Below are 14,477 nucleotides of genomic sequence, written 5' to 3'. Positions count from 1 at the left end.
AATTTACTCATTTTCTTACTGTTACGGAGTTATCTAATTACATACGGTTCCCATGGATCTTTACGCTGGCTTTACATTCATAGTAACCAAAATCTGTCAACCTCCAAAATGCCAAAATCACTTTAAACGTATCATTTAGGTAGTTTTATAATTAGTGTAATATTGTAATGGGTTTTATCATATGTGACAGCAGAATCCATTTGTCGTCACCTGTCTCTTAAACTTTGAAAGTTTACAATATGCAAGTACTAAATAGTGACAATGGAAGGAAATATTATCAGTAAATAAATAAAAAATGGGCTACAGAAATTATTTTTTTATGTCTGAACTTCTCATTGGTCAATGGATGTCTACATGAAAGTACACTGACCTAAAGGATTATTAGGAACACCATACTTATGTGTTTGACCTCCTTTCGCCTTCAGAACTGCCTTTTTCTACATGGCATTGATTCAACAAGGTGCTGAAAGCATTCTTTAGAAATGTTTGCTCATATTGATAGGATAGCATCTTGCAGTTGATGGAGATTTGTGGGATGTACATCCAGGGCACGAAGCTCCCGTTCCACCACATCCCAAAGATGCTCTATTGGGTTGAGATCTGGTGACTGTGGGGGCCATTTTAGTACAGTGAACTCATTGTCATGTTCAAGAAACCAATTTGAAATGATTCGAGCTTTGTGACATGGTGCATTATCCTGCTGGAAGTAGCCATCACAGGATGTGTACATGGTGGTCATAAAGGGATGGACATGGTCAGAAACAATGCTCAGGTAGGCCGTGGCTTTTAAACAATGCCCAATTGGCACTAAGGGGCCTAAAATGTGCCAAGAAAACATCCCCCACATCATTACACCACCAGCCTGCACAGTGGTAACAAGGCATGATGGATCCATGTTCTCATTTTGTTAACGCCAAATTCTGGCTCTACCATCTGAATGACTCAACAGAAATCGAGACTCATCAGAACAGGCAACATTTTTCCAGTCTTCAACTGTCCAATTTTGGTGAGCTCGTGCAAATCGTGCAAACCCGGTGGGGTCTTCTGCTGTTGTAGCCCATCCGCCTCAAGGTTGTGCGTGTTGTGGCTTCACAAATGCTTTGCTGCATACCTCTGTTGTAACGAATGGTTATTTCAGTCAAAGTTGTTCTTCTATCAGCTTAATTCAGTCGGCCCATTCTCCTCTGACCTCTAGCATCAACAAGGCATTTTCGCCCACAGGACTACTGCATACTGGATGTTTTTCCCTTTTCACACCATTCATTGTAAACCCTAGAAATGGTTATGTGTGAAAATCCCAGTAACTGAGCAGATTGTGAAATACTCAGACCGGCCCGTCTGGCACCAACAACCATGCCACGCTCAAAATTGCTTAAATCACCTTTCTTCCCCATTCTGACATTCAGTTTGGAGTTCAGGAGATTGTATTGACCAGGACCACACCCCTAAATGCATTGAAGCAACTGCCATGTGATTGGTTGATTAGATAATTGCATTAATGAGAAATTAAACAGGTGTTCCTAATAATCCTGTAGGTGAGTGTATGTAAGCAGTAAAAAAATCCAATAAAACACAGCTCTGACCCCTGCACCCAATGGGCCTCATTTATAAAGCGTGCATATGCACAGATTTGATTGTAAAGTGTGCATACATATAGATCCACAGTATTTCTTAAAACAATCTTTGACGTAGAAAAGTGCTTCGCGCCAGGTCAAGGTATCACACATGCACGCTTTTGAGAAATTATCGTAAGATCAAAATTAAGACGTTTTCTATGGAGCATTTTATAAATAAGGCACAATGATGCTGTGTACCACCCTTAGCAATGCAAACTAGGGTGGCCATTCGTGCCAGTTCCGCCGGACACGTCCCGAACATGTTTTCGGGTTCGTTCTCCGGAAGTCGCGTTGGTCGACCGCATACATCATCAAGGATTAATATTTCGGGTTTAATTTCAGAAAAGCAACCGTTACATTTCAAGGTAAGAATGAAACGACAATGATTGTATGTCTTAAAAGAAATAAATCTTAATTTTCTAATGTATTTTAACTGAAATGTGATGACGTGTGCGGTCGAGTAACACGACTTCCGGAGAACGAACCCGAAAACATGTTCGGGACGTGTCCAGCGGAACTGGCACGAATGGCCACCCTAATGCAAACATATGTGAAACATCCTGTTGCTGTTTACTATCAGTTAGGGACTATTTTCTCCAGCGGAAGGAAGACTTTTAGTGATTTCACATGTAAGTTGCATTGATTTTCCTTTAGTGTTTGTATTGTGTGGTTACCATTACATAAAAACAATAAACCACTCAAGACTAATGCTGTATCGTGAATAGGTCACGGCTAAAGGGGTTGCATTGACTAAAAACGCCTTTCAGCCATGACTTACTCCAAAATACAGCCCAGCCTCTGGTACCTTATTTACTTAGTATGCTTTCATTTTACGTACAATCAGTGTAAACATTTGGCTTTCTGAAAAGATATAAGAGTGAGTGAACAATTGAGGAGCTCAGATAAAGGCAAAAGCCTCTAAATGCCACTTCCGACATAAATGAAATGATGATATTAAAGGCGGAGTCCACGATGTTTGAAAAACGGTTTGGAGAAGGAGACGGGCCGACTACCAAAACACACTTATAGCCAATCAAATCAAATCAAATGCCGGGTTGCGTATGTGTGGGGCGGGTCTATCAACAGAAGGTCCAGATTCTATTGGGGTAGGGGCGTGTTTGTTTAGGTGATTTCAAATATCAACATTGGCTTTCAAACATCATGGACTCCGCCTTTAACCGAATGCTCTCGGTATGTATTATACATTCTTTAAATACTTTTGCTTAAAATCCGCTTAATCCCAGCTCAGGTCATAGTGAAATACTGGTTTGTTTAAGAGTAAAAATTCACTTACAGAAAACATGTCAGACGCACTTGCAGGGTTTTTTATCTGAGCTCTTGAATTGCAGGATTTTCTTTTTTGGGTGAACCATTCCTTTAACATTTGTATCAGTTTTATCATTTTAATTGCTCTTTTTTTAACATCTGAATCTGTCTTATTTTAAAACAAAAAATTTTACCGCTGGGGACTGATCACAATTGTAACATTTGATTTGAATGTTGTCTTAACATGAACGACAACATTGATACTTGATACACTGATACAGTTCAAAATGAAAATTGCTAAACAATTATTCACCTTTACATCCATTTAGGTCCACAATCAGTTGCTGTAATGGATTAGGTGGCACAGAAACATACTCTACGCAAGTATACGAACACAAATGCGAATACTTCACCACTAGATTGCATAGCCTATGTGCAGTCCTGTTGTAAATAGGCTTGTTCGACTTTATGCCGCGCGGCTAGAACAAACAGGCAATGACGTCAAAGTACCGCGAAAGCAATTCACTTCTCCGTATGATTTCTCGCGAAACTCTGTTTTCGGTTCTTGCGGTGCCGCATGATGTGGAACAAGCCTAATACTTAAAGCTGCAATTCAAATTTTTTACTCTCTATCGCCATCTCTGTTTGAAACATAAAATTGCAGGTTACTTTACATAGATTTGTTCGTACTTGCTTAATAACTAATTTTTTGTAAAATGTGTTTGACATCTAAAGTAGCAACAGACAGTTAAAGGAATAGTCTACTCATTTTCAATACCAAAATATGTTATTACCTTAACTAAGAACTGTTGAATCATCCCTCTGTCATCTGTGTGTGTGCACGTACGCGCTGGAGCGCGCTGCGACGCTACGATAGCATTTAGCTTAGCCCCATTCATTCAATGGTACCATTTAGAGATAAAGTTAGAAGTGACCAAACACATCAACGTTTTTCCTATTTAAGACGAGTAGTTATACGAGCAAGTTTGGTGGCACAAAATAAAACGTAGTGCTTTTCTAAGCGGATTTAAAAGAGTAACTATATTTTATGGCGTAATAGCACTTTTGGGAGTACTTCGACTTGGCGCAGTAACACCCTCCCTCTCCCTTTATGAGAGTGAGAAGGGGAGCGGACTTTTCAGGCGAGTCCAAGTACTCCCAAAAGTGCTATTACGCCATAAAATATAGTTCCTCTTTTAAATCCGCTTAGAAAAGCGCTATGTTTTATTTTGTACCACCAAACTTGCTCGTATAACTACTCGTCTTAAATAGGAAAAACGTTGATGTGTTTGGTCACTTCTAACTTTATCTCTAAATGGTACCATTGAATGAATGGGGCTAAGCTAAATGCTATCGTAGCGTCGCAGCGCGCTCCAGCGCCCACGCGCACACACACAGATGACAGAGGGATGACTCAACAGCTCCCAGTCAAGGCAACAACACATCTCAATATTGAAAATGAGTAGACTATTCCTTTAACTAACTTGCTTAGATTCGTTTCAAACAGTTGCTCTATTATGAAAGTATTTGACCTGAAAGAGATTTTATGCCCAATATAGCTCCCCAAGTGGTAATGCTGAGAATGCAGCCAATAGTTGTGCTACATTATGGACTGATTTTTGAATGCAGTGAAATGGACACGTTTGCATTCATGTAGATGTGTAGAGTACGTTCCTGGCTTAAGACATGAACTTTGTCGTCCAATTTTCATGCAGAATCTCTGAAAGGACACTTTTGTTGGTCATTCTTGTAGCCTCTTTGTCAAACCACTGCAACAAGCATGTCTTGAACCATGCTGTAGCCTCTCTCAATGTGTCCAATCTCAACCAAAGCGTTCTGCTTTGACACATTGCACTGTTCTTGATCCATGCGGGTCCATGTGAAAGTCCTCAGTTACTTTTCAGATTCACATTTCTCTTCGATTACTTTAGTCACATAATGCTACATCATGCTTCAAGGTCTCCATATGCAGTAGTCACACAAGTCAGTAGTTAGATGTGACCAAGTCACAGGGAGGTCTCCCAAGAACCCGGTCTTGGGGAAAAGTCTACACTTACCCCAGCTTTGGAGCTGTCTCCTTACCCTTCAAAACGGGCAAAGGGATTTCTTTATCTTTAGGTGGGATCACAGTGTCTTTTGACCCCAGTGGTTCCTCATTTCTTTGCTTGAGGAGGAACCTCTGTTCCCCATGTAAGGGCTTTGTTTTCTCCCTGAGCCCCTGAAGCGGATGGGCTGTCTCAAGGCTGCTGGGATTGAGAGCGCTCTATCTTCAGCACAGGCTCTGTGTTTTCCGAGTCGCTGTGGTGTTTTCGGTCTCTTGGCTGCTGTTCCCCCTTTCCGCCACGAGTCCAGGAAGGCGAGCGGACGTACCCGCTGTGTGGAAATCGGGGCAATGGGGGCTGCTGGCGATCTGTGGGGTGAACTTAGAAAACCAAACAATGAAAAACACATTCATAACAACTGACTGACTGATGCACCAACTTTTTAGATTATTGGCCATAGGCAAACTCTCTTTGTGGCTGCGTCTCAAAATTTCATACTATGCGACCTAAACAGTGTTTGAAATTGGAATGTTTTCCAACTCTCTCTTTCAAATTAAATTTTGGATATCATCATAATATCTTCTGATATCATCAAACGTTTGATGTGACTCACTCGCTGGAGATTCTGTGTGATTCTCCTCATCAGAGTCAGCAAACACTTCTCCCAGTTCTTGATCAGACATGTCTGTGAGCTCCGTCAGGTCCAGGAGATCAAAGTGAACCTCCAGTGAGGACACGCTGCTCAGAGGCTCTGAGATCAGACAAAAGACATCACAGCTACCAACGTAACCAATCACCAAGAGTATTTTCATTTGTTATGTTTCAGCTTGCAATAATCTATATTTCTTTTCTTTAAGCATACTGTAAAAAATTATTTTGTGGCTTAGTAAATTTAAAGGTATAGCGGAAGCTTTCTTTTTTCAGGTGGATCATCTAGCCTATTAGTCATCCCAGTTGTCAATCATTTTGATTATGTGTTTACGTAAGTAAATGCTCGTTCCTAGGTTCGTTTTCTGCACATACGCACTTTCAGGTATATGTGTGGTGGGCTACGGTTTCAACCATTCACTGAAGCTTGCGTTCTCACCGTATTTTTTTAAAAAAATGTCTGAGGGTCACATGAGAAAAAGTGTCTATGAATTGTTATATGACAAGAAGAAAAAGGCTTCTGAAGAAAGAAACAAGACCAGAGTGTTTTTACGGGACTATTTCACACGCTGGCGTGAGCTAATAGGACAGGTTGGGCTTGCCACACGAAGTTTCTACTCGACAGGTAAAGTTTGTCATGCTATTTGGAGAAATCCATTTAAAATCACTGCTAGTAAAAGTTAATGTAAGCTATGATTAGCGATGCTAGCACTGGCACAAGTCACGAACTCCGCAGACACGGTAAACATGCCGACAGCAACTTGTAAACAGAACAAAGAGAAGAACTACGCTCCTGCATGCTCTCTCTCTGTCTCGTGCACACGTTTAATAGGCGTTCCCTCTCGGGAGCATGTGCATTTTTTTTAAAAAGTGAAGGGTCTGTGCTTTTCAAAAACTCTGGAAAATCTTCCACTATACCTTTAACTAAATAAAATTATTTAGTAAATCACGTAAAATTTGCAAGAAAATTAAATTAATAATTTTGGGTTGAAACTACTTGAATTAATTTGTAAACATAACTAACTAAGCAGTGGACTAAAATTTTTATGCTGGATTTACTTTAAAATACAGTGCATTATTTCTGCATCCACTTCTTTAGTACATTTTACATTGAATTTTAAGCAATTACTTAAAATTCCATGTAAACCTTATTTTAAAAAGTGGATGCAAAAATCATGCACTCAATTTTCAAGTAAATCCAGCATATTATTTTTTTCAGTGCAGATAAAATATAAGAAATTTGCATTATGATAAAAATTTCAACATCCTTTTGCAAGCACTGCAATCAGGGCATGTAGTTTCCGGAAGAAATGGGTGTAGGTAACTCGCCAATAATGAAAACTACGATCACAACCCCCTCAATATTACACAATCATTACTGAAAACATATGAGGAGCTGATGCAAAAGCCACTAAATGCCACCTCCGTCAAAAGTGAGCTAATGATATTAACCAAATGTTTTCTGCACATATTTATCAAATCTTTTAGCTTCAAATCCACTTAATTGCGGCCTCAGGCCATCCAGAAAACCGGTTGGCAGAATCCATTAGGAGTCTGATCAAATAAAAATGCTCACTTACAAGAAAACATGTCGCAGTTAAAGGGTTTTGCATCTGAGCTCTTCATATGCTTCTCGATATTCAAACCGAATCTAAGGTCTTGACCGTAATGCATACAAAAATCATAAAGACACATTTTTACATATAAATAGCATAAATACTTTTACATTTAATAATATATCACTATATTTTTTAGAATGTGGGGGAATGCTTTATTCTTGTTCTTTTTCCTTAAATTTGGGGTTAATTTGGAGCTGTTCCCACTTATACTCACGTCGTTTCTCTGTGATCAGCACTTGACTGCCGTGATGTGCTGGAGTACCAAAATGTTGCTCTCCTGAAGCATTGTGGGACGCCTCACTGGTGAGACTGGCAGAGCTGGAGGACTTTAGAAGCTTCTGAAACTCTTTTAGTGGCTCTAAAAAGAAATTATAGCCAAAATAGTTTTTTATAACCTTTTTAAAAGTACAACCTTATATAACCTTAGTGATCAACTTGAAACCTAATAAAGAAATAATACTAGATTTTCCCAAGAGAATGTAGCTGGATCCAAAATTGCCTACAGTATGTGATGCAAGTAGTATATGTCTAAATATATAGTATGACCTGCTACTTTCAGCTAGACTAAGGGTACCTTTTCAATTCTTATTTATGCATCATTGTTTCCTTTTCTTGCTTCCTGTCTTGACATCTTAGCTACACCCCCCTAGGATCCGAGCAAGGAAGAGTCAAAGCATGAAGTGTAATGGCATATCCTCACTATCTGTATAAAGATCCTTCTTTATTATCAAATATCAAGTGCTTTAAAAATTAAAAATATTAAATAATAAAAATAAAGTTAAACACATACTTAAGTTAGAGTTCGTAGGCTTACTACTTTAAAAATAAAGACATTATTAAAATGTATATGATATGTGTCTACACATAAATATATACTGTCTGAAGCGAGTCTACATTTACAATATTTAATGATTAATACTAACTAACATTTTTGCATGTTTGAAAATTATTAAAAGACATGATGATGTGAAATGGGAGGAGATTTATTGGAAGGAGGAAGCAAATTGAGTACCACCCTTAAGGGCCAGATTTACTAAATGGGGCAAATTAGCACAAGAGCGCAATTCCAAAAAAGCACAGACGGGAGTGGTAATATCTATGGGTTATTTAACAAAAAGGCGCAAATTAAATAATAAAAAAGCATCAGGTGATCCATCTGAATCTAACGCAAATTAGTTCAGGGTCCCAAATAAGCAGAGCTGATGCTCTTCATATGCAGCTGATCTACTGATGTGATTGAGTTCAGCACCACGGACATCTCAGTTGAAAATCCAGGGTGCGAAATCCCAGCTAACGAAGGCATAGGACACTGAAAAGAACGAAGGACAAAAAAAGAAAGGGTTTAAGAAGTTTTAAAACACCTGCTATTTTGTGACTTTAGTCAAAACAAACAAAAAGTTTCTTCCAGCAGACAAAAAGTAACATGGCTTAGCAAAATCCTCCTCCTATCAGCAACAATTGCAGCCATTTCAAGCGCAAAATGATTTAAAACACGCTTTTTCAATGTTAAATAATGGAGCAAATACCAGTAATAACACACATGCAAACATGATTTAATTACGTTGCGTGAATCATTTAAATAATCTCCTTACATAAATTTTGCGTCTGAAAGGGAAACTCCTAGAAATGCATGCAATACACTGAAAAAACAACTTGTAAAATTTACTTTAAAAAATCCTCGTAACAATTTGCACGAACTTTTTTTAAGTAAAATTTACTGCTTTTTTTAAGTACAACTTACCTACTAAAATTAAATAAAATCTACTTTATAATGCATGAAAAACATATGTTAAATAGTTAAGTAAATGTTACTTGTTATTTTTTTTTAGAAGTTAGATTTATTTTAATAATTTAGGTAAAGTCTATTAGTTTTTTAATGCATGCACTGTAAAAAATACTTTGCTGCCTTAAATTTTTTTGTTGAATCAACTAGGATTTACAAGTCATTTCAACTTACTATTATTTATCTTGACTAGAGATGAGTTGTTATAACTGCAAGTGAGTTGTTATAACTTATAAAATTAAGTTGACATTTCTCAACTATATTTTATAAGTTGTGACAACTCATCTCTGTTGGCATGACTTGTAAATCTGAGTTGATTTAACAAAAAATTTTAAGGCAGCAAAGTATTTTTTACAGTGCATGAAAAACATATGTTAAATAGTTAAGTAAATACTTTATTATTTTTTTAGAAGTTATATTTATTTTAATCATTTAGGTGAATTCTATTTTTTTTATTGAAGCATTGCTGTACTAAAAATATTAAATAAATCCTATTTTCTTAACAATAGTTCTATGGACTCGAATTTGATTTTAATTGTAAATTGGCTTCTGAACTATGTTTTTCCTACAACGGGTCACATGACAATGAAAACATGGTGGATGCAATGTGTCCAAAATGTATTCATACTACACCCACACAAACAAGGTACTGTTAAAAAAAAAGTAGGTACTTTTTTGGTTGCAGTGTGCGAGTGTTGCTTGCCATGCAAAAACTTGCTGCCATAATGCTATCTTATGTGTATAGTTGCCATGGTGGTGGCTATGTGGTTGCTAATGTGTTTGAAATGGTTGTTAACATATTGCTATGTTGTTCTCAATGGTCCCTAGCGTGTTACGTGTCTAGGATGTTCAATGAGTCAAATGAGTCCGCTCTCATGTTTATGATATTTTATTAACATAAAATAGTTGATTTAAAATGTAAATCTAAGGGATTTAAACATTTTTAGGTGAAATAGTACATCCAAATACTTTAGTAAACCAAAGCTTAAAACTTACGGTTATGTGTTTGTTCAGCCGTAGTTATAGTGAATAAAAAGTAAAACATCAAAATTAAGCAAAGATTGCTAGTGTCACTCAGTGCAATACATTAATGAAAACAATAGTTTCGCTACATGCCCACAGCTGAGCTCTTGTTCTCCCTGTCTTGCTCTCTAATAGGGTTTGTCAGCGGTTGCCAAAGAAGTGAAACAGAAGACGCTTGTGTTTCACTCAGTATTTAAAGATCCTCCAGACCGCTATTGATTTCTCGCAGCGGCAATCAAAGCATACTAGCGTTTTATATCATTGAAGACAGTTCAATTACACACATGGGACAAAAAGACAAGTAGACCGAATTTAACTTGATTTACGTCTTCTGTATTGTCGTTTTTGGACTAGATATGGGATGATACAGAGTTTCTCAGCTGCAGTTGCTCTCTGCAGTCTGCAGGTCTCTACAGCATAAGTTTCATTAGCCCACACACACAGCAAAAACAGCTATGATGATGATTTACTGTGTTGTTCTGTTCTTGTGTTTGTTAGCCATGCAAATATTGTTGCATGGATTGCAATACATGGAAATATAGTTTAAGACTATTCTGAGCTATGGATGCCAAAATAAACCATAAAGTATTTTAAGCAACGTTCAGTGGCTCCCAAATTCCCATTGTCCCAACACAACTGCTGCAAGGATGCAGCTCAATGTCAAATTCTATGCAAGGGTCGCATCCAAAATCCACTGTTCCGCATTTCCTCTGACTCAAGACGTTTGTCATTTCTTCATACTATTATTTAAAAAGTCATTTATGTCAATTTATGGTATAATTCATATGCCACCACCCTATACATGTCCAAGTTGCCGTGCCTTTATCCTTATGCATAGACGCAAGCTGCACGCCGCTGGGCAGACCCTGCCGGCTTTCTCTGCCTGCTTGCTTTGTTTGTGCGTATCAAAAATAAAAACATGCTGACAGCTCTTACAGTGAGCTTTTGAATGCGATGAGCATACAGGCTTTAATGCGTCGCAGCGTGCTGCTTGATAAATGTTTGATCTTACCTGCAACGCTCGAGTCTGCCTGAGCCTCCATTAAGTCTATTGTAGCAGCCGGTGCAGTGCTGTCTGGCGTCTCAACTGGGATTAGAGGGAGCACCTCCTGCCTCGTGCACGCTCTGTATCTCTTTTCAGTATCTCTCTCTCTCTCTCTCTCTCTCTCTCTCTCTCTCTCTCTCTCTCTATGTCTGTCTTCCCCACCCCTACATGCACAATCACACAGTCACTCTCTTTGTCACTGCAGCATAGCAGTGACACATAAAGGGTCCCAGCAGAGAACAACACAGTCAGCCACCACACGATTGCCACAATGCATACAGGAGGAAGGAGACCGTATACAACAGACTGGAGAAAAAGATGTGGAAATGGGAGATTTGCAGTACTGTGTAAAAGTCTTAGGCCACCATGCCCCCATAAGATTTTTGCAAGAATATATAATTATGTCTAAATATCTTTATTAGAATACAACCAGAAAATTGGCAGTATTAAAGGAACATTTCAAGACTTTTATTAAGATGTAAAATAAATCTTTGGTGTCCCCAGAGTACATATGTGATGTTTTAGCTTAAAATATCATATAGATAATTTATTATAACATGTTAAAATCACAACTTTGTAGGTGTGAGCAAAAATGTGCTGTTTTTGGGTGTGTCCTTCACCCATGCAAATGAGCTGATCTCTGCACTAAATGACAGTGCAGTGGTTGGATAAGGGCCGGTATTATCTCCTTTTGACATCACAAGGGGAGTCACATTTCAATTACCTATTTTTTCACATGCTTACAGAGAATGGTTTACCAAAACTAAGTTACTGGGCTTTTCTTTTTCATATTTTCTAGGTTGGTAGAAGCACTGGGGACCCAATTATTGCACTTAAACATGGAAAAAATCAGATTTTTATAATATGTCCCCTTTAAAGGTGCAGTGTGTAAATTTTAGCGGCATCTAGTGGTGAGGTTGCGAATTGCAATCAATGCTTAGTTCACCGAAACGCATAGAGAAGCTATGGTAGCCCCCACAGGACAAACATGTCATTGTCAGACACAACTTAGTAAAAAAGTTTGTCCGTTAAGGGCTTCTGTAGAAACATGGCGGCACAAAATGGCGACTTCCATGTAAGGGGATCCGTGGCGTATGTAGATAAAAACAACTCATTCTAAGGAAATAAAAACATAAAGGTTCATTATGTAAGGTCTTTATACACCACTGATAATATAGTTTATTATATTATATTGCATTTCTGTCAAGAGATCCTTCTAAAAGTTACACACTGCACCTTTAAAATCTTTAAAAATACAATTATATGCTAAAGTGTCAAGTTTTAGTGTGAATTTCCGGCCAGGATATTGTCATTAAAAAAGTGGAGTTGCAGCCCTCAACTGATGTTTATGTTGTAATTTTGTGTATTGGCCACCAGTTGTGTGATTGCAGTACCAGTTTTAGCCACACGTTTTGTGATTGCAGTACCAGTTTTGGCCACAATCCTACATACTGTTCCTTTAAGAATTTGAAATAATGTTAACATAAAATGCCTATTAGTAGCATATTATAAATATGTATTAAACCCATTAATTATAAATACACACATACGCATTCTTTTAAAAATACATTGATTAAAATTATGCAAACTAGTTAACAAGAACAAAGACTATTGATGACAAACTCAGATAGTTGTAGTCTAGGCCTACTTGCAATTTCTCTTTAGCATTTTAGGCTGAAAGTCTTCATAAAAAATATTTTCCCAATAGAGAAAATAAAATACTATGAACATAGTTTTAGTTATGGCATTTTAACTAGATTAAGTCTTGTTAGTTTTGTATTCAATACAATTATATTTTCGGTATTTGAGATCTGGCAGCAGCAGCTCGTTTTAAAGCGTGTGCGATTTGAAGAAAATTTCCATTATTTGACAAATAAATATATAATACACAGTTAAATAGCCTATGCATACCAACATTTTATCATGTAGCTTTATGGTATACAAAGAAATAAATTTATAGTGTTAATATGAATTAGCAAATCCACAAATTGCTTGTGTATGCAGAGCATTCAGAGCTTATGGACCGCATACCCCTGGTTTATGTAAAAGAAATGTGAAAGAAATTATGAAAATTTGTCTTGTCTGTTAAGTGATAGTAATAGTATACATATCTTAAATTAAAAATAAAATGTTCCTCTTAAAAAAAAAATAAAAAAAAACATACAGAAAATGTGACAAGATAAGGTAACACAAACCATTAGGAAATAACATTTATATTGCCACATTAAGAGTTAATTTTAATGCTATATATTTTTCATATAGCTTACCCTACTGAAAAATCCAGTTTAGACCAACATAAGCTGGTAGCTGGTTTTAGCTGGTTTAAGCTGGCAGTAGCTGGTTTAAGCTGGTCCTCGCAGCCTGGCACAGCTGGTCAAGCTGGTGGGTCAGCTCGTCTTCCAGCCTGACCAGCTAAGTCCAGCTAGACCGGCTTAAAAAGTGACCAAAACACAGCTAGACCAGCTTGCACACCAGCAAAACCAGCTAAAACCAAGGTGGAAGATCAGCTAAAACCAGCTGGTCTTTTGGTTGAAGAGATCTTTAAATCGTGATAGCAATCAATAATGTTGTTGTTTTAAATATTACAATACAGTACTGTAAATGTCTTATAATGGAAGTCTTGGGACCATAAAGCGTTGAGGCTATGTTTAGGTTCTTTAGTTTATTATTGTAACGTTATGTGTGCTTTGTACTGCAATGTTTACACACCGGTGAATGAGGCATGAGGTCATGGAGGAGGCGTGGCTTTGGAGAGAGCTGTAAAGTGAGGGTGGGATCTTTTCATTTTTATTCTTCAAAGCTGGCTTGCTATTGCTTTAAACTTAGTTTCACAACAAATCTTTATGATTTGAATGAATGGACCATGTAAGGATTTCAACAAATGTGTAGGACTCTACTGACAGCAGTTGTATTAGGAAATACAATTAAAATCCAGTAACTTAAACTATGGTTGCCAACTTGCCATAGTGTTTTTGCAAGGTATGTCTTATAAACCTTTTGCCTAATATTAATGACCCTTATTAGCACTAAAATATTAAACGACAATACTGAAATTCAGTCAAGCATAAAAATAAAACAAAATTTTGATACAGTTCAACAATGAGATTAATATGTTAGCTAAATAATAATAATAATAATAATAATAATAATAATAGTGAAACATATTCAATTAAAATAAATAATTTGTTAAATACATTTCAATAATGAAGTGATTACAGTCAAACAATAATGTAATGGGTACAGTCGAACAATAATCGTAAGAATTGCGCATGCGCGGAAGGGGGGCGGAGTCGCTGGGTAAGGTGAATGGCTATCGTCGGTTGTTAGCTAGTCAAATGAAAAAAAGGCACATTAAACGTGTCTAAGTGTGTTTTCACACCTGTTTATGTACTGTAAGCCTTTTGTAAGGATTTTATGATTGAAACAAATTCCCTT

General features: G+C 37.3%; 2 protein-coding genes across 4 annotated transcripts in view; one reads left to right on the top strand and one right to left on the bottom strand.

Moving 5' to 3' along the window:
• Positions 1-4,205: 4,205 nt before the first annotated feature.
• On the bottom strand, positions 4,206-11,196 carry dbndd1 (dysbindin domain containing 1). Of its 2 annotated transcripts, none has more exons than XM_055191892.2 (4): positions 11,010-11,196; positions 7,406-7,549; positions 5,538-5,675; positions 4,206-5,292 (listed from the first exon to the last, which is right to left on the bottom strand). In XM_055191892.2, the coding sequence occupies exons 1-4, from the start codon at positions 11,038-11,040 to the stop codon at positions 5,120-5,122; spliced, it is 486 nt and encodes a 161-aa protein (XP_055047867.1). In that variant the 5' UTR covers positions 11,041-11,196; the 3' UTR covers positions 4,206-5,119. The 2 variants fall into 2 exon arrangements, with proteins under 2 accessions (XP_055047867.1, XP_055047866.1); XM_055191891.2 differs by having other exon boundaries at positions 4,221-5,304; positions 11,010-11,186.
• Positions 11,197-14,284: 3,088 nt separating this feature from the next.
• nfat5a (nuclear factor of activated T cells 5a) overlaps positions 14,285-14,477 on the top strand; it is a 30,759-nt gene continuing 30,566 nt past the window's right edge. Inside the window, exon 1 of one of the 2 annotated variants that reach the window (XM_073868404.1) lies at positions 14,285-14,344. The gene's annotated coding sequence lies outside the window, so the exon portion shown is untranslated. The remainder of the gene's footprint in view (positions 14,345-14,477) is intronic. The other variant, XM_073868405.1, reaches the window with a different exon arrangement.

The sequence above is a fragment of the Misgurnus anguillicaudatus genome, chromosome 6 (genome assembly GCF_027580225.2).
Source record: "Misgurnus anguillicaudatus chromosome 6, ASM2758022v2, whole genome shotgun sequence".
Lineage (NCBI taxonomy): Eukaryota > Metazoa > Chordata > Actinopteri > Cypriniformes > Cobitidae > Misgurnus > Misgurnus anguillicaudatus.
This window is presented reverse-complemented; position numbering and strand designations above follow the sequence as displayed.

Coding starts and splice junctions, on each gene's coding strand:
- dbndd1 (XM_055191891.2), bottom strand. CDS start 11,040: ATGGAGGCTCAGGCAGACTCGAGCGTTGCAG. Junction 5,676..7,405: donor GCTGATCACAGAGAAACGAC/GTGAGTATAAGT, acceptor GTCTGATCTCAG/AGCCTCTGAGCAGCGTGTCC. Junction 5,305..5,537: donor TCACACAGAATCTCCAGCGA/GTGAGTCACATC, acceptor TGGTTTTCTAAG/TTCACCCCACAGATCGCCAG.